The sequence below is a fragment of the Bidens hawaiensis genome, unplaced genomic scaffold (genome assembly GCF_021521415.1).
Source record: "Bidens hawaiensis isolate Kalapana, Puna unplaced genomic scaffold, B.hawaiensis_p1.1 tig00011951_1, whole genome shotgun sequence".
NCBI classification, from domain to species: Eukaryota; Viridiplantae; Streptophyta; class Magnoliopsida; order Asterales; family Asteraceae; genus Bidens; species Bidens hawaiensis.
This window is the reverse complement of record NW_027491958.1, coordinates 336,185-348,386: the sequence shown is the minus strand read 5'-3', so window position 1 is coordinate 348,386 and position 12,202 is coordinate 336,185. Positions and strand designations below refer to the sequence as shown.

At 36.2% G+C, this 12,202-nt stretch overlaps 2 protein-coding genes across 2 annotated transcripts; one reads left to right on the top strand and one right to left on the bottom strand.

Annotated features, from left to right (window-relative positions):
- Window positions 1–238: 238 nt before the first annotated feature.
- On the top strand, window positions 239–2,491 carry LOC143539598 (uncharacterized). The gene is made up of 3 exons (XM_077032872.1): window positions 239–293; window positions 358–1,854; window positions 1,941–2,491. Exons 2-3 carry the CDS (start codon window positions 373–375, stop codon window positions 2,268–2,270), a joined length of 1,812 nt encoding a protein of 603 aa, XP_076888987.1. The 5' UTR covers window positions 239–293; window positions 358–372; the 3' UTR covers window positions 2,271–2,491.
- A 1,248-nt stretch (window positions 2,492–3,739) lies between these two features.
- On the bottom strand, window positions 3,740–10,937 carry LOC143539608 (kinesin-like protein KIN-14J). Its single transcript, XM_077032878.1, has 19 exons — window positions 10,880–10,937; window positions 10,429–10,481; window positions 10,248–10,331; window positions 10,091–10,168; window positions 9,926–10,018; window positions 9,782–9,811; window positions 8,625–8,966; window positions 8,440–8,521; window positions 8,264–8,359; window positions 7,997–8,176; window positions 7,818–7,924; window positions 7,556–7,734; window positions 6,347–6,511; window positions 6,020–6,273; window positions 5,782–5,945; window positions 5,286–5,598; window positions 4,650–4,839; window positions 3,962–4,113; window positions 3,740–3,850 (listed from the first exon to the last, which is right to left on the bottom strand). The coding sequence occupies exons 1-19, from the start codon at window positions 10,935–10,937 to the stop codon at window positions 3,789–3,791; spliced, it is 2,682 nt and encodes an 893-aa protein (XP_076888993.1). The 3' UTR covers window positions 3,740–3,788.
- Window positions 10,938–12,202: the final 1,265 nt, after the last annotated feature.

The window sequence follows — 12,202 nt, the reverse complement described above, 5'->3', positions numbered from 1 at the left end:
TAATTTCTTCAACATCTTTCAATAATAATAATCATTTGGAACAAGTCTTGGCATTTACTCCATAAGATCTGGTGGGGTTGGCTTCGAATGCAAGTGTATGTAATGCATTGCTTTTTCATTATTTTGTTTCTTCTTCTTCTTCTTATTATTATTATTATTATTATGCCCACCACCTGTTCGACACTTTGCCTCAATGAAATCTTTCCTAATTAGGGCTCAAATCTTTACTCAATTGAACTCAGCATCTAAACCCTCATGCATTGTTATTTTCCTCTTAGATTTGTAAACCATGGGTAAATCTTGTTCATTTATTGTTGTTATACTTGACTTGTGTTTGAATCTTTTTTTTGTTTAAAGATTGCAGATCTGTAGATGGGTCAACATTTAAACTTGGAATTTGACAAGTATTGTGTGGTGGATGGAAGCCCTAAAACTGTTCTTCTGTCACATTCAAATGCTGATAAGAAAAAGGTTAGAAAGAAACCCAAGTCAAGAAATGAAATGTTGTTAAGTCAAAATGAAGAATTTACGGAAATCAGCTTTAATCGGTACCGTAGTGCTTCGTGTCGGTCGGTTCCATCGATTAGGTTAGTTGCCAATGAAGCGCCGAGAAGAGGTTCTGTGTATCAAAGCTCGAAAGAGTTTGGTAGAATGAACCGGATTAAAGAACATGAGACCCAAGGTAGGAAAAAGATTGCACTTTCGAGAACTAAGCCCGCTCCGTTTTCGTTTGAGGTAGTCGAGTCGTTATGTAGTTCAGATGAAGATAATGGGTCGGTTACAGGTTTAATCAAGAAAGAGAATCTGTCAAGCAAAATCCTGTTGAATAAATCTTTATCTTCTAAATTAGAAATGCCTCATTCACCAACCAAAACTGAAACCGAATCGGTGAAATCCACAAGTCCCAAGACTCGTTTTAGCCCGTTTAGAAAGATGTTTGACCCGTTCACAAAGTCAAAGTCTCACAAAAGTCTGTTGGGCTCCGCGATTGAAGAACCGAACACGAGGAATGTTAATTTAAGAAAGTCATTGCTAAACGATTTTGCAAACACCGAGAGCGATTCTCAGTCTTTAAAGAAAGATTCTTGTAGCTCGATCGCGTCATCATCTTCTTCGCCGGCTCACCTAAGCGGGTCACTTAAATTAAGGAACAAAAACGGTGTACCATATTTTGAGTTTTCGGTTAAGAATCCACGTGATGTTTGGGTGGCAAAGAGATGGAATACAGGTAACGGTTTCAATTGGGTGTATACGTTTCACACGGCTCAAAATAGAAGAAAAAGTAATGTTAGTGGTCGAGGATCTAAAGATCATAGAACTAAAGAGTTTCTAATATCGGCCCAGATGCAAGTTTCTTGTTATTTATGTACAGAAATTATAAATTCAGAAGCTTTTAACAACTCTATGCTCACAGAGTTTGTGTTGTACGATCTTGCACGCCAAAGACAATCTGCTTCACAAACCGCTGACGGTTTGAACCCGAAAGAAGAGTCAAATGAGGCTGTTGACCTAGCAAAAGTCAACAGCCAAAGTAATTTATCATCTTCAATTCCATGGCCTGTAGCAGATTTGCATCCGGACCTTGAATCTGCAGCCATTGTCTTACAGGAAAGCAAAACCGACTCTGGTCAGTTAACCCCGGTTGAAGTCAGTGTCGTGATCCCTGCAGGTAATCATGGTTTGCCAAGTGATGAAAGTCAACGGGTCAAACCGTTGCTTGACAGGTGGAGGCTAGGTGGCGGGTGTGATTGTGGCGGGTGGGATATGGGGTGCCCGCTTGTTGTTTTTGGAAGTCCCGATGTGAACAGAGACGAGTCATGTAACAAGAACCGCTGTGTGGAAATTTTCTTGAAGGTAAAATTTATACTTAAGCTAAAACTGTTAGTGAACGGAAAAACTAAATAATTACATTGTTAATGTTGTTTAATGCGGTTACACAGGGGACTAAGGAGAAAACACCAGCTTTGACCATGAAGTTGACCGAGGAAGGACAATATGTGGTTGACTTTCATGCAAAACTGAGCTCACTACAAGCGTTTTCAATATGTGTTGCCATATTGCATGGTACGGATGCCTCGATTACCATTGACGGCGATGTGAATAAACAGGTGTTGCAATGTGATTCGTTAAGAGTTTTCATCGAAGATGAAGTCAAACAGTTGATTGAGGCGGTGGCTGATGGTGAGAAAACGAGATCAAGTAAGAATCTTGATGAAATCCAGCCTACTTTTGTAGTCAACCCTCCGTTTTCTCCAATGTCACGCGCATAATTCCTAAAACGGGTGCTTGAAAATAGAGCTTCATAGAGGAGATGTTGACTTTTGAGACCATATTGTTTGACGTTTTGTAGCAAATAAACCATGGTTTAATTGAAGTGGGAAAACAACACTGTTTATATTGTTGGTTCATTTTGGGGGGAAAGTAGTGATATTAATTTCTTTTCAGAGACTAGTGTTTTTTTTTTTAATTATTTTTTTCTTTTTTTGTAATTTATATGTATGGCTACTTGGTGGAATAGATGAAGTGGGATTTTGGGAAATTCTTCCAGAAAAGATAGATAAACCAAAAACTATGACCTGTTATACAGAATGTGCTTTTTTGTTTATTTGACCAATATGGTCCCAAATTAGCTGAGGTGTATTTGTCAATGCCACTCTAGTCTGCATACAAAGAGTGTATCTAACAAGATGCACGTTGGTACTCAAATCTCAGAACATAGAAACTTGAATATTGGATCCTTTGATGAAGATTAGAGTTGAGTGTCTTTCAAAAAAGATAATATTTCAAGCGAGTCATGGTTTTAGCTCGGCTTGTTAGTAACATGGTTTGAGCTTAAGCTCTACTCGTTTTTAGTTTTATATTTGAACCTTGACTCTGACTCATGGGTAACGTCATTAGTTTGATATTGACTCATACTCAACTTGCAAGGCACTAGAGCAACCGAAAACTAGAAACACCCATTTAGAATAGCTATATTAGATCTAAATTACAATTACACTATTGTGACCATTATAAATTTATAATGACCGAGAGTTCGGCTTATTCATTACCCATGGGCAACAAATTGTCTTGATTTATCATATAAGTCTAGATGTAGCAATGCTTGTTTGTTGAAGACTCCATCATTGTCATTGCTGGCCATTTCAAATGCACCGACATACCGTGAGAAAATAGTTTTAATCAGTTTGTTTTTAGTATTCCTTCCATGCATGCTCTTATGAAACTCGGAAGACATCTTCTATGGAAAATGCAAAACTCTAGATGTAGCTCACACCATTGGCTAATAAAGTGCCAAATTGCATGTTTAGGTGACTCCGAAAGCTCTGCATAGTGGACATAGCATTGAATTCGTATTTATGCGCTTCATTAAACGTCGTTTTTTTATCACGGACCATCTCGCTTAGGGGTAGCCAGGTTGTTTATCTTAGGGCATGTCGCCAGATTGAGCCTTTTACCCGATTCTTGGGGTTTCTACCTACAAGGTTTTTCGAGTTGGTCCTGAAGTGTCAAATAAAAACAATGTTTTATTTTGAATCATTTTTAAAGTTTCCTTACATGCATTAACCTTTCTTAAATGCCTTAGCTAGTACCACACTTCCACACCGTCATTTACAAAGGTTAAATGATGTCATATAAATAACCAACCTTAATCTTGAAACTGTAACATACATTCTGATGATTCTAACAATTGGTCAAGAATGTTGACCTACATTCTACACAGTCAAGATTAATTATACGATGAGAGATGCTAATCTATCTTAGGTTACAGTCATAATAAATATCAATCTTCACCTTCGAACGCCAGATTTAACCGAAGAACCGCCAGAAGTTGACCTTTTAGCACTAGAACCTGAACAGCATTCAGTAAACAAAGAATTTAGCAAACCTGACCCGTAATAGACCCATTTCCCAACCCACTCATTTCACCAATTCTATTGTAAGCGATAGCGATTTGACGTACCTGATGCAGCACGCTGGCCACCCTTGGTTAATGAAGGTCTAGAAGGTGCTGTTAGCCCTGGTTTTTGTGAAGATGAAGCCGCCTGCACCGGCTTCCGTGCAGAAGATGCAGTCTTTTGTGGTGGTCTTGGAATTTTAGCAGGTACACTGGGCCTGAAACCATTAGCCCGCAACTCAAGTAATTACCCAATTATAATAAAAATAAAAAAGAGTGAGCTACAGAAATGGCCCATGTGGTTTGGCGAAAGTCACGTCTTTGGGTACCAAGTTCCAAAAGCTGAAAGTTAGTTTCATGGTTTCGATTTTGTAACAAGCTTTGAGACTATTTTTCGCTAGCTTTTATGTTACGTTTATGTAAATTGACCAAAATACCCTTTATAACCAAAGGGTCTATTTGTGTAACCAAGACAGACTTGGTCATTATACACAAATAGTCCCTGAAAGAGAGACGAGTTTGACAAATGATCTTTGAGCTAATTACATAAACAGTCCCTCGAAGGGTATTTTAGCCATTTTACACTGATTTAACCAAAAAAAACTACTATAGCTAGTGGTAGGCCCCATACACATTACAAACCTAAAACACTAACCTTGAAGCCTTTAAAACTTAGACTCCAGAAGTATGACCCGTAACGTTACATGAAGCATTTATGTAACTATCTCTAATAATAATAATAAAATAGACTCACTTGTGCTGGGGCTCGACAGGTGCTTTCGCGTTTTCAGGAAAAAGAGTCAGCTCAACAATGCTACTCATTGAGCAATCGGTCTCGGTTCCCATCGAAAAAACACCATCAGATATATCACTTAATCTCTCTTCAGAATCAGCATCCCCTAACCCTAAAAGCTCAATATCATCATTAAGATCTCGAATATCATCGCTTGTAACAAGTTTAAACCGCTGAGAACTCGTTTCAGATTGTTTATCACTCAACTCGTTATCAATATACACAAATAGTCCCTGAAAGAGAGACGAGTTTGACAAATGATCTTTGAGCTAATTACATAAACAGTCCCTCGAAGGGTATTTTAGCCATTTTACACTGATTTAACCAAAAAAAACTACTATAGCTAGTGGTAGGCCCCATACACATTACAAACCTAAAACACTAACCTTGAAGCCTTTAAAACTTAGACTCCAGAAGTATGACCCGTAACGTTACATGAAGCATTTATGTAACTATCTCTAATAATAATAATAAAATAGACTCACTTGTGCTGGGGCTCGACAGGTGCTTTCGCGTTTTCAGGAAAAAGAGTCAGCTCAACAATGCTACTCATTGAGCAATCGGTCTCGGTTCCCATCGAAAAAACACCATCAGATATATCACTTAATCTCTCTTCAGAATCAGCATCCCCTAACCCTAAAAGCTCAATATCATCATTAAGATCTCGAATATCATCGCTTGTAACAAGTTTAAACCGCTGAGAACTCGTTTCAGATTGTTTATCACTCAACTCGTTATCAATATCAGAAGCTGACTTTAGGCCAAGATTCAAGCTTTTGTCAAGGACTGGACCACCGTTGGCCCATAATTCCCCCATTGGTGAGCCCTTTTCACCACTTGAACTTCTTCGGGCCCGTAATTGTGATATTTCCTCATCCTTTTTGGTTAATGCATCTTTCAGATTAGTCACCTAATATTAACAACCGCACAAAAAAAATATTTAAAGTTGCAATCTTTCATACAAACACCTAAACAGGTAACGGGTCAAAACAAGTTCAGGTCAGAATAACCCGCAAACCCAGAAACAAGTTTGACCCAGTTGAATTATAAGCACAAACTTGATCCGTTTGGGTTGACCCGCAAAAAGTCATACCTGTTCCATGAGCTCCCGCACACCCCTCCCTTCTTTATTGCTACGAGCCGCACCTAACTCGACTCCAGAAACACGTTCAGCAAATTTGAGGGTACTAATGGTTTCAGAGTATGACTCCACATCAGGATTTAACTGTACAAACATAAGTGTCTTTGCTTGACCACCTATAACAACAATTAAAATATTAGATGTAACAATTCAAGCCACCAATATATAAAGATGTTAGCATGTGAGTTACCTAAAGAGCTTTGCAACACTTGTGTAAGCTTGCTGTTTCTATAAGGCACATGTTGACTCTTTTGTGCCAGAGCAAAAATAACATCACCAAGAGCCGATAACGATTTATTAATATGTTGGGCTTCTCTTAGTCGATCACCGGTTGCTTCAGATCGATCCACCCGTTCACTCCCAGCAAGATCAACCAAATGTAAGTTACCACGCAAAACCGCGTTTGTTTCAAGATCCGTTCCACGAACGTGAACGGTTAACACACTGGATCATAAAAGATTTGAATGAATGTTAAAGAAACTCAATATAGAAAAAAAAAAGTTCATCAAAGCCCAACCTGTGGGACCGGCTACTCCTTTTGTTCAGGGCAGTTGCACCAACGGCTCGGTTCATTAACCCAACATTCATCAAATCCAAGACGTCTGCAGTTGATGTGACTGAGTGCATGCTAGCATCGGGGACTGCTAACCCATTTGGTTGGGTAGAACTCCATATCCCAAGCGTGTGAAAGTCAAGGTGCGCATATTTTATGTGAATATATACTGTGTGTAGGCCTATAAACGAACCGAACGTTCGATGAACCGTTTTGGCACGAACCGGGAAGTTCTTCGTTTCCTTAATAAATGAACGAACATGAACAGAACTTTTTGTTTAGTTAGACGAGCAAACATGAGCACCTGTCTCGCTCGTTCATTTATGTTTGTGAACGCTCTTTTATGTTTTTTACTTAAGTTTGTTCGTTTGTGTATTCATCTATTGTTAGGCCCCTTACAATATAGTCTAGTTTTATCAGATTAAAATATCACCCATTACAATTTACTCTATTTTATTACTTTTTAGGCCCTACGCCCTGCTTGCGGTGCGCGCATATAATGTATATATGTGTGAACCCTCGGGTGGGCAAAAGTAAAATTGCACTAATTTTGACGTTATTTTACTAATCTCGTGAAAATAACGTTAAAAGTGGCGGAAGGTTAATCAGGCATCATGTGGTGGCGTTGATAGCCGAAAGACAAGGGCACATGCACCAATCAGCCGGTGTCCCGATGATTGAGTGCTATGTGCCTTATGTCCAAGGCTTGATGCAAAACTACTATCGAGCCGGGGGTCTCACCGGAAGCAGCCTCTCTATCCCTATGGGATAGAGGTAAGGCTGTCTACATCTTACCCTCCTCAGACCCTACCATGGCATTGCTATTGGTGGGATATACTGAGTACGATGATGATGATGATGATATTACTTTTTAGGCCCAGCATATTAATATTCACGTTTTACTTTTACTTAGTGTTTGTTCAATTATGTTCGTTCATCTACGTTTAGTTATGTCTGTCCGTTTATGTTTGTGAACCGTTTGTTTATATTACTAACGAACGAACATGAATAAGTTCACATTCTTAACGAAAGAACACGATCAAGAAAACCATGTTCGTGTTGAATCGTTTGTTCAGTTAAGGTTAAATGAACACGAACATGCCCCATTTGTGTTCGTTCAGTTCATTTGCAGGCCTGTGTGTGTCAAAATAAGAAGCTATAATTAAAGGATATCTTTTCTGAGTGATATCACTCGATAACAAGTCCCGAACTTGCTCATTATAAATTTCCACCATTTGTACTCCAATTTCATATTCAATTGAGTTTCGCCTAATTTGGGAGAGATGAAACAGGTCGTTTAAGGCTCGATAGTTGACCCCCCAGTCTCCGGGAGACGATACATTAGGCCCCGTCTATTACCAAAATTAGAAAAGAAAAATCAGAATTTGCAAACCATGATTTAACAGTTATAATTTAATCAAATTCAGTTATCTACCATGGTATATGTCTTCCCAGAGCCCGTTTGACCATACGCAAATATGCACACATTATACCCGTCCAGAACTGACCGAATTAGCAGTTGTGTATCAACAAACACTTCCTCTGCAATCACACAAATTTAATAAACTTCTTAAAAATAGTAAAATACAGATGTTCATACGCGATATTACAAACCTTGTGTTGCGGCAGGGCTAAAGACTTTATTAAATTTGAATAATCGGTGACTTTCTTTGGCTGCTTTTGAGGGATTTGTGACAACCAATTCACCATTGTCACCAATATACTCTATGGTCGTCTGTCGTTGACTTTGGCCTTTAAGAAATGGTCGTATACGACAATAAACTCTTATATTCCCTGCTCAAACAATATAATATTTTCTTAGAATCAATATATTTTAACAATATTAAACATTTTGTCTTCTGAATTATGATTTTATTATACCTTTTAAATCTTGGACTTCATTGTACAATTTGCGGTTTTCTGTTAAAACCGCATGGTAGTTTTGTGCAGCATCAACAAGCCCCTGAATCTTAATCCCTGTACAAAATAATATACAAACATGTTTTAATAATTATTTTATCAACAAATAAATAAAAATTAAAAATCTGGAAATTTACCAAATTGATTAATTTCCTCCGAGTAAATCTGCTGTGTCATCAAAACTTCTTTCTTAATCGACTCAGAACCCATCCTCAGTTCCTAAAGTTCTCATATGTTTATATAACATTATACCAAAAGTTATTATATTATATTATATAATAAATATTGTTACATTATATAAATGTATGATTTTTATACAAACCTTAAGTGATCCGTGTTGAAAATCGATAAACTTTTTGTAACCACACTCTTTCTTTTTCCATCTTTGAAACTTGGATTCGGTAAATTTTTCAAGTTCTTTAACCTTTTTTCTTGAATCAGTGAGAAGGTTTTCAAGATTTGAAATCTTGTTTTCTAGGTCAGATTTAATTTCCATTGCATGTGTTTCAAGCTGTAGACAACGGGCCTCATATGTGTTTTTTGTGACCTCTAATTGCTGATTTAATTTTGAAATTTCTAAATTATTGTTGTCATTTTCTTTTCTTAGTTTAATTAACTCTGCATCTTCAAGCCTTTTCTTTTCCTCTACCATAGTCTTCTCTGTCTGCAAATACACGTTAACTTGTGAATGGGTTGACTTGGGATGTTACAGGTGGCCATCTGGACCTGTTTGCTTATGAACAGGTCGACGTGGGCTGTGTTTTGTCTCGATCAGGCCAAAATAAAATGGGAACGGGTCAAGTGATTTGAAAGTTGTCCAAAGTAGGGCTGCTCAGAAAGCTTACAACTAACTCGAAATCAGCTTGTTCGCACACAAACCGAGCCAAGCCAAGCCCAGGCCAGGGGACTTCAGCTTGTTGGCTGGTTCATTAGGCTCGTTTAGCAGGCTATTGACTCACACCAGCTCATTTAAATTAAAGCCCAAAATTTTAATATATATAAACTATAACCCCAAAGTATACCCCAAAATTTTCAAATACACAAATTATAAATTTTGTTTATAAATTATGCATTACGTGTATGGTGAAAGTAATATTTTTTTTATATATACATACATATCAATATGTGTAAAAATACAAAAATATTTTTTTAAAAATAAAAGATTTAGCTCAACAAGCCATGAGCTGGCTCGAGCTTTTATGAGTCGAGCTCGAGTTCAACATCTCAGCTCGTTAAGATAAAGAAGCCGAGCCTGAGCCTAACCTGGCTCGAAGCCCTAGTCCAAAGTCTACTTTTTAAGCATATAACCTACTAAATCTTATTATTCAATACTTTAAATTATTAACACACTAAGTGAAAAATCACATATTGAGAAACAAATAAGCATTTGCAGCTCAACCAAGTCAGCCTAACCTATTTTGACCTGTTGCCTAAAGCAACTACAAAACCATAAAATTAACCCCAATATCAGAAACGCACCTTTATATGGTGGAGCTGATTCATAAGGACCTAGCAGAAATAATGAAAACAATTTTAAAAAATCAATTAATATCAGAAACAGTATGCCACTTTTGTAATAATTAACAGACTAAAACGCTCTCATTTTCTTCCATGGCAAGCTACCTCATTTTCTTCCATGGCCCCGGTTACAAGCGTCTTAAACGCTCTCATTTTCATATTGTACTTCTCTTCACGAGTCTTGTACAAATCATTTTGCTAAATCCACAAAAAATAATCATTTATTAGAAGTAAGCGAAATTTCTACAATATAAAAAGTTTAAACGTTACCTTCTTAAAATCTTCTGCTTGTTTTGCACATCGTTGCTCAATCATTTGAACGAGTTTTTTCAATAAAGAAGCAACTCTCTACACAACAAAATATAAAACTATTAAGTTATTTAAAATAGGCCATAATTAACTGTGAAAGAATCAATTATTGGCTTACATCTGGTACATCCTCTTTCCTGTTCTCAATGCTGTCATCAAGAATCTTATGTACAATATGAAAGAGTGAGCGGGAAGATGCGCTCTGTAAATTAATGTTTCGTTGAAATCAAGTTAGATTAAAAAAAAAAAGAGCAGCGCGAACATTTTACAACTTAACAGAAAGATAACAGAATGGTAACCTGTAAATTGTGTATACTTGTCATTTCTGGTACTCTAGCAGCAGGAAGATTGCCTGATAAAAAATATTTAATATTAAACAAGAGTCCCGAGCCCTAAATTAAAATTTTCATAGGCTTGTAAATGAACCAATCGAGCATGAACAATTCAACAAATGGGGTTTTCTTGTTCTTGTTCATGTTCGTTTATTTTGTTCGTTAACAGTATAAATGAACGGCTCATGAATGAACATAACTGAACATAGAAGAACGAACATAAATGAGCAAACGAGACAAGTGTTCATAGTCATTCGTTTAACTAAAAAGATTTTTTTTTTGTTCATGCTCGTTCGTTAATTAAACTAACGACCATAAACGAACTCCCTGCGAAGCAAAACGGTTGACAAACTGTTTAGTTCATTTACATAGTTTTTCATAACGGAGATGTGAAAATGATGCACAAAATGTATGTTACCTTGAAGCATATCACCATTAGCATTGTTAAAACCGTTTAATTGCCCATCTGGTTCCATCTAGTTGACCACTTGCTGACTTCAAAAGTGCCTGAATAGTGATTAAAGTAGAAATATTTGTTAGAACTACTTTTCAAAGAGCCAAACATGTAAAAAAGTAATAAATAAATAACAACTAAGTATACAATTTCTCGATTCCAGCTTGTTTTCACAAAATTTGTAAATAAATTTGGGTCAATTTCTAAAAATTCTTTGAATATCAACCGGTAGTTCTTGAATTCAGCTAATGTATATTCTTCTGCTAATAATAAAACCCTAAAACATGATGCAATGTTTGAATCCAGCTAAGTTATAGCATTCCAACTAAAACCCTAATACATTTACTAAAATGCTGGCAAAATCAGAGGTGGGTTTTCAAATACACCCAAAAATTAGTAATATTCCCCAAATGTTAAATTCAATCAAATGTCAAATTAAATATAAAACTACACTACTTTATGACAGATCTAGTTGAACCCAGATGGGAAAACAAGAAATTTAAATAATTAACACAGGATTATTGAAGGTATATCATACTTGAAGAAGATCTGTGGCTATAATCTTGGAGAGAAAACGGTAAGATTTGGTGAAAATGTGATGAAGGAAAGAAAGAGGGTTTATTATTATTATTATTATTATTATTATTATTATTTTATTTGAAATCTTGAAAGGGGTTTGATTTAATCTTTAGACACGTGATATGCGATGACGAGGGGGACTGCCGGTTATTTTGGAATTAACCAAATATTAAATAGTTCCCAATAAAAAAGATTTATAAATTGGAAAAACGATATTTTGAGATAAGATGCGACTAAAATTACGTGACTTAACAATAATACTTATAATTTATAAATGTTGTTCTATTCTGAATTTATATGTTATGAAGTGATGAAGTCTAAAGTAAGAGAAGTGGGAAAACATAGATTTGACATGCAGAATTATGACACGTAACAACAGATTAATAGATTGTTACTTGTTTATTAGTGAAGGTGTCATTTAAATGATTTGGGTGTTTTCGTGCCCAAGCTTGTTCGTAAGTGTGTTTTGGATGAGATAAAACAATTAATGGATTAATACTTGGATGTTGAACTTAGACAAGGATAATCTTTTTCTTATTTATACTTTTTTTTATCTTAAATATGATTATATGAGTTATGTTTATTTCTCTAACAGTCTGTAAACTTTGCAAAGTTAAGAATTATAAATGTTTATAAGGACCATAAGAATGACATTTTTCTTCGCAGCATATGTTTTTTTTAATTGGAATAACGTATAATAAATTTTTA

Excerpts from the sequence above, each read along its gene's own strand:
- LOC143539608 (XM_077032878.1), bottom strand. The coding sequence starts at position 10,937 with ATGGAACCAGATGGGCAATTAAACGGTTTTAACAATGCTAATGGTGAT. Across the intron at positions 8,522-8,624 it reads TTCAACACGGATCACTTAAG|GAACTGAGGATGGGTTCTGA; the intron begins GTTTGTATAAAA and ends TGAGAACTTTAG. Across the intron at positions 7,735-7,817 it reads CTGGGAAGACATATACCATG|ACGGGGCCTAATGTATCGTC; the intron begins GTAGATAACTGA and ends TTTTGGTAATAG.
- LOC143539598 (XM_077032872.1), top strand. The coding sequence starts at position 373 with ATGGGTCAACATTTAAACTTGGAATTTGACAAGTATTGTGTGGTGGAT. Across the intron at positions 1,855-1,940 it reads GTGTGGAAATTTTCTTGAAG|GGGACTAAGGAGAAAACACC; the intron begins GTAAAATTTATA and ends GCGGTTACACAG.